General features: G+C 60.4%; 2 protein-coding genes across 2 annotated transcripts; one reads left to right on the top strand and one right to left on the bottom strand.

Moving 5' to 3' along the window:
* Window positions 1–87: 87 nt before the first annotated feature.
* On the bottom strand, window positions 88–2,728 carry SPRG_16577 (hypothetical protein; the record flags this gene model as incomplete). The annotated part of the gene is made up of 6 exons (XM_012355855.1): window positions 88–306; window positions 358–516; window positions 561–1,084; window positions 1,131–1,718; window positions 1,761–2,368; window positions 2,418–2,728. Coding segments are annotated over 6 exons (2,409 nt in total), but the record flags the coding sequence as incomplete, so codon positions are not given.
* Window positions 2,729–4,645: 1,917 nt separating this feature from the next.
* SPRG_16576 (hypothetical protein) lies at window positions 4,646–5,642 on the top strand. The gene has a single exon (XM_012355854.1). The coding sequence runs from the start codon at window positions 4,803–4,805 to the stop codon at window positions 5,562–5,564; it is 762 nt and encodes a 253-aa protein (XP_012211244.1). The 5' UTR covers window positions 4,646–4,802; the 3' UTR covers window positions 5,565–5,642.
* The last annotated feature ends 905 nt before the right edge of the window (window positions 5,643–6,547 follow it).

The raw sequence follows: 6,547 nt of genomic DNA, 5'->3' as shown, positions 1-6,547 counted from the left end.
TCGGCGCGGACGGTCGACATGTCTTGCTCCAGCGAGGTGGCGCGCGCTTCGGCCCGCTCGGCCCGCCTTGCATCGCCGCAACTCGACTTGCACTCGCTCGAGCTGCGCTTCCATGCTCTGCAGCGTCGCCGACGTCTCTCGCTTCACCCGACGCTCGTTGGCCTCGGTCTCTTGCTTCTGGAGCTCGCTCTGGAGCCGCGCCGACTCTTCGGCGTGCGCGAGGCGTCGTTCGCGCTGCTCCAGCTCGGCCAACGTTTTGCGCAACTCGGTCTCAAGGGCCATGTACTCGTGCTGCGCGGCGCGAACCTACTCGCAGCTGCGTCGTATCACATACTATATTATCACGGCGGAGAGTACCGTCTGGACACGATCTTTCTCGCGACTCGCCCACTCGGCTTCGAGGGTTTCCATGCGTCGGTGGTGCGTGGCCTGCAGCTCGCGCTGCTTCTCCGCGAGGTGCCGCTTCTCGGTGGCCAGTGTCGCCACACACGTACATGCTACCGTCGTTGTGGGCGCCTACACAGTTGGATGAGTCGCGAGACACTGTCGTTCTCTCGCACCGGCGCCAGCAAGGCTGGTACAAGTGCTGCTGATCCGATTGCAGTCGTCGGCGAGACTTGTACATTGTCGTCGTGATGGGTCTGCGTGTCTTGTCGAGGCGCTGACGGGCTTGGACGGGGGTTCGCGGGCAACGGCGGGTACACCGGTGCGATCGGGTACTTGTCTTGCAAGGTGGCAACAACGTGCAAGACGGCAACGACCGTGTCCGAGCCGGGGCGCGCGACGGCCGGTATGTAGACTTCGCAGTGCGTAAAGGTTGTCCCGCTCGGTGGCTCGTCGTCGTGGCGGTGGTCGGTGTTTTCTGCAAGAGCCTCGCCACAGAGGTCGCAACGCTGGCTCTGCTTGAGCATACCGAGGTACGCGAGGCTGAGCGTCGCGACGGCGATGCTGTCGCGGGCGGCGGTCTCGAGATGCAGTTGCCACGGTCGTTGAAGCTGCGACGCTTGCACGTGGCAAAACACCGTCTTGGCCGCCTCAACGTCAACGTCTTCTTTTGCGCGAAGCGAGACGCGAGATGTCGACACTACGTTTGGAGATTGAGATTGAGATGGCAGGCCATGGCAACGCACAGCGAGGTCCGCCCTTGGTCTCGACGAGCGGCGCTTCAAACGCAACGTGCACCGGCGCACTGGACGCGTCAAAGTGACTACCGGCTTTGATCGAGCGAACCTGGAGCACGAGCACCTGTGGCGATCCGGGGCGCCGAAGCGTCGCTGGCGGTGGCGTCTCGGAGGTGTAGCTGTAAAAGATGGTGCCCACCGCGCGGCCATCGTCTTCGTAAAGCGCAGCCGAGCGCACATCGTGTAGCAGCGTCGCGTGGAATTGCATCTCACCAACGGTGACGGTCACGTCGTCACGGGCCGTGGGCGAGAGCCAAGAGAGTCCGTCCGTCCACATGAGCACAGCGTCTCGGTGCTCCGCCACGACCATCGGGGCGCGAAGACTCTCGTCCGAGCTCGATGTGGTGAGCTCCATGATGCCGTCATCCGCGTCCAGATGCTGTCGATGAGGGAGCTCAACATAGTCGATGCTGCCGTAGAAGACGCTTGGCGTTGGCTCGACGGTGACAGAGGCTTTGGCCTCGGGTGCGGTTTCTACGCTGGGCCGAGCTTCGAGCACGAGATCCAGTGCGACATCCACGACGCCCAACGGCGTGCCTACGCGTTCTCAAAGGAGACTGCGGCACGTGTTGTGTCTACCTTTGGTCGCGTGGGAGGGCTCAAACGGGTAGCTGCCTTCAGCGTGCGCGGGCAAGTCGAGCTCGGCGAGCGCTCGTAGCGGCACTTCAACACGCCCGAGGATGCGGTCGATTGTGCAGAGGAAGAGAGGCAAAGGAGTCGCCAGCGTGTGCTCGCGCAGATAGGTCAGCGAGCTCTGGAGTCGAAAGACGCCACGGATGAGGCCAAAGTCGGCCGACTCGAGCGACGTGAACGCATCGCTTTGCACGAGCACGTCGAAGAGCGAGTACGCCAGCCAGAAGCCCGCGCTCTTGATAGCGGCGATCTCAGTCGGCGACGATTTCTGAAGCAGTTTGGTGATCATGGCCGTCATCTCGCGCGCATTGACCAAGGTGATCGTGAGGAGGAAGAGATCAGTCGCTGTCTCGATGGGTCCGACGACCAAGCACTCGGGCGACTCGGGCGCCATGTGCTCGGCGGTCGTGGTCGTGGTGGTTGTGGCAGGGAGGGCCTGCGGAGTCGCCGGCGCGGGTACCGCGCTCGCCTTGGCGATTTGGCTCTTGACGTACACTTCGCCGTGGTGCTTGGAGTTGAGAATTTTGACCCAGCGCAACGCCGTGTCGGGTGTCCTGGCGATCAATTAATTGCATTTACGATGAGTCGCCAAGAAGGTACTACCGCAAGTCGAGGAAGAACCAGCCAAGTGTGTGCACCTGGGCGCCAATGCCAAAGACGTAGATCTTGACGGTTGGGCGCATGCTCTTAAGGCGGCGAAAGTCGGCGAGCGAGAGGTGCCACCGCAGCACGCCGGCGTCGCCGCGCCAGACGTAGCCGTCAAAGCCCTTGGATGAGGACCGCTTGCCGCTGCCGCTGCTCCGGAGGTCTCCGTTGACAGAGCATTGGATGCGCAGCTCCAGCGCCGCCGGGTCGATCGAGGACGCGGCGAACGTCAAGTTCCGCGCTCGGCGCACATGGATCTCGAGCTCCATCGCGTCTGCTGTGCCAAGTGCCGAACAAGTGGGCTTTGGTAGGTACGGCTCAAATCGTACTTGAGCGGGCAAATCCACCAACGCCGCATTCGAGCTCAACCAGAGGTCGTACAGATTATCTGCCACCTCGCCGAGGTCGTACGGTTTTCTCGACTTGGTCAAGGGTCTTAATCAAGGGAGCATTCGATCGCTCGTTGCGCATAGCTCGATGAAAGTGGATTCGAAAAGCTCCAGTACGTCCACGACCACACGCAGCAGCTTGTGGCCGTGGGCGTGAGAATCTTAGCGGCCGGCGACGGTGCGCTTACGTGAGGCTCCTAGAAGCCACGCCTGCTCGCTCCACTCGTGTCCATTTCAAGGCTCATGGTGCGAGCCAGCGCTTCGTATCGTGCGCGGCTACACAGGCACCTCTGCATGAAACATGGTCGTCGGGAATCCTTCCTCTGGATCGAATGCGACCACTGAGCGTTGAGAGAGGAGGGCGTGAAAGCCAGGTAACGTTCACAAAGTCGAGGCCATTGGCAAAGAAGTGCGAGGTTGCCGTTTCCGATCAAGAGCTTCATGCTCCGCGAGGATAGCGGCCGCCTCGTCTTGCAAGCACGGCTCCATCCAAAGTTGCATGTACGAGATCATGGCGGCGCTCCCGTAGCATCTCAGCGACCGCCTTCAGGGTGTCCGGAAGCGACGATGGTCGAGAAAGAGCGTCGCGATATCATAGGCGCAGTTTTTGTGCGCAGTCAGATCGCACGCGCTCCTCCCGTCGCTCGACCGGGCCAGTGGCATCAAGTCACGGTCAGACAACCTCGCCGTGGACAATGCGAAGAGTGTCCGACGTCAATGTCGTTGACATCAGCGAGCAACCACGCGATTGCCAAGATCCCGTGGGTGGCCACGCGACTCGCCGCCAAACTTGGGTCGCGGCTTGCCACCCACATCAAATGTATGTCCCTTCCCCGCCCTGGGGCTTGCAAAACGAAGATGCTGCGCCGTTGCCTTGGTGTGGTAACCTTGTTAAGCGACTGCCTCGTGCGCTACGGCCAAAGACCTTTTGCGGTGCGGGACATGAAAGGCGAACCGCTGACCACCCGTTTGGTACTTTGGGCTGGTATGGCGGGTCGTTTCCTAATCACGGCTCCGTGGCTTTGTCGACCCACGCTGCCGTGCACTTTCTCAGGGTCGTCGAAATTTGCGATGTGGCGCGAACGCCTCTTCTACGCGCCCTACTGGTATAGTGCAGGCGCCCCTTTCGTAGCCTCGGCGATTGTCTTATTGTCTTGTGCGTTGGTGGACGATGTCTTTCTTTCAACAGTCTCGCTCACTGGCTCGTGCAACGCTACTCGCCCCGATTTACTCTGTATTGCCGCGTTTGCGGTCCACAGAACCACTGCTGACGACGCATCGCATGCATTGTCGAGCGTAATAGCAGCCCCGTCGCTTCCTTTCGAAGCGCTGAGAGCGTCGTTTTGGCAGAAATCCGTGCTGCGTCCAAGGCGCTCCGATCTTCCGGTGGCCCCACATGGTCTACGTGCACCACCAGCGGATGACACGCCGCCCGCGATGGGCACCGCACGCCATCTGATTGGCTAAAAAAGCAGCCCAGCCTCCGCCCCGCGCGCCAGCTGCGTCAATTGAGCCAATCCATGGCCGCCAGCACATAATGGGTCGACGCCAGCTGGACGGGCTCCACGTCAAAGGCCAGCAGCTGATTTGGCTTGGACCTGACTCGCGACGCAGCTGGTGGGCCTGGAACCACAAGTAGCCAAGGTACGGGCGGAGGACAGGCAGAGGGATGCCAGCTGGTCTCGACTTCTCGCCAGCTGGGCTGGCCTGTCCCTTCAACGATACGCACGAACTTGTGACTCAGCCCCACGGACTCTTACAAAACGCCTATCAACAGTCATAAAAGGGTGATTTAATGGAAAAAAGAAAAGGCAATTTCGGCCGTCGCTCGGCGCACCAGACCCATTACTCGACAGCCGCAAATTCTATCCCAGGCGACGTCAACGAATCAACTCGTTTGGTTTTTGACATCGCAGACCATTCTGTCTTTTACCTCGCCGAGCGCAAGCCAACGATGACCCAGCACGCGCAACTCGCCACGCCAGTCCAGTCGAGCTCGGACCTTGGCGTCGCACCGCGCTCGGCCCTCGAGGTGTTCCAATACTACTTTTCCGCGAGTCTCTACTGGATCGGCGGCTGGTGCTTCCTTGCGGGCTCGATTCTGTACTACCCGCGCTACTACACCCTCTACGACATTGAAGGCCATGGCGCGGTCATTGGCGCGTGGCTCTTTGTCGTCGGGTGCTTCACGTTCCTCATCGGCAGTTGCTGGGACGCGATCTGCGCCAAGGCGTGCGAAGGCACCTCGAGCCTCCGGTTCTACCCGCTCGTCTGCTCGCTTTGGAACGTCGTCGGCTCGGTGCAGTTTGTTATTGGCGGCTTTTACTTTGTCCCGGTGGTCTACGCGACCGCGCCGTCGGCCGGCTGCTTCCTCTTCATCACGGGCTGCTCGTGCTTCTTGATCGCGCTGGCGATTGACCTTGCGCGCATGTTCCAAGCCGGCTCGATCCGCGGCCAAGCGTGGTGGTACATTGCGGCTGTCTTCAACGTCCTCGGCAACATTCTCTTTATCGTTGGCAGCTACTACTTTCTGCCCGAATTCCTCACGCCGACCGACGACTCGGAAGAAGCGCTGGCGATTGCGACCGACAACTCGGTCTTTGCCATCAACAACTTTGTCGTCGGGTCCATTGCTTTTGTCCTCGCCCCCACGGCCCAGCTCCTCGCGCAATACCTGGAGCCGGTCGCCGAGAGCAACGACAAGGTGATTGTCTAAGCCCGCGGCAGCTCGTTGGTCGTGTCATGTTAATATCGCGTTAGAATATATATATACCTATGGTACTATGAAGCTAGAAATCAGGTGCACAAGAGGTATGATTGGATGGTCGCGATGGAAGCTCGGAACCCTGTGACGGAGGCCTCTAGTATCATTGTGCAGATCGTCGCGGGTCTGAGGTGACACTTGCGACGATGCTACTGTCGACATTTGGCTCACAGCGTTGTCGTTTGCAGCTGGGCGACGTGCAACCATCCATCACGGCGCGGCCGTCGAGCGACAGGGCTGGAAACGGAGCGTTTCCTCGTCACCCGTGGCGCATCAAGCTCTGTGATGGCCTAGCGTGCTCCAACATCATGCGCTTCCACCTCCACGCTCGTTGAAGTCGAAGAGAAAATCCGCTTTGTTTTGAATGATAGAGGAAGAAGATCGTTGCTCATCATTGCTCATCTTCACCACAGAGCACACTCGCTATCACTGTGGTTGCTCGCGACCGCTCTCGTTCGATGCTTCCAGCTCATCCCGCCTGCTGATCATGACGTGCGTCCAACCAGTGTCCCGCCATGGCTCGTCAAGTTCGGACCACGTGTCGTCCTCGCGGCGACTATGGACGTCCGACTGACCGGCTTCCGACAGCGACCGGACTTTGACTGGCGTGTGCTTCCAGTGCAACACCTTGGCGTCCCAGCGACCTTCTACGAGCACCCGGGCCGAGCGGCCTCATTTGTACCTCTACGGCAGCCAGCTCACGTCCTTCCACGCTACGGTGACTTCGTGTACCGGGTAGCGCTAAAAGCCGTGGCCGTCCGAGCCAGCTTGCACTTTCTCGGCCCCGATGCTCGACACTGCCTTCTCTGCGATGCACAAGCCCGTGAAACGTACGACCATCGTTTGGTGCGGTGCCCATACGTCCGAGCGCTCTGGTGCGCCTTTGCACCGATGCGGGGCATTTTGCAGATGCAACTCCCGTCGTCGGTCGCTAG

The sequence above is a fragment of the Saprolegnia parasitica genome (assembly GCF_000151545.1).
Source record: "Saprolegnia parasitica CBS 223.65 unplaced genomic scaffold supercont2.319, whole genome shotgun sequence".
In the NCBI taxonomy this organism is placed as follows: domain Eukaryota; phylum Oomycota; class Saprolegniomycetes; order Saprolegniales; family Saprolegniaceae; genus Saprolegnia; species Saprolegnia parasitica.
The sequence above is the reverse complement of the archived record's forward strand: the minus strand, read 5'-3'. Positions and strand labels throughout refer to the sequence as shown.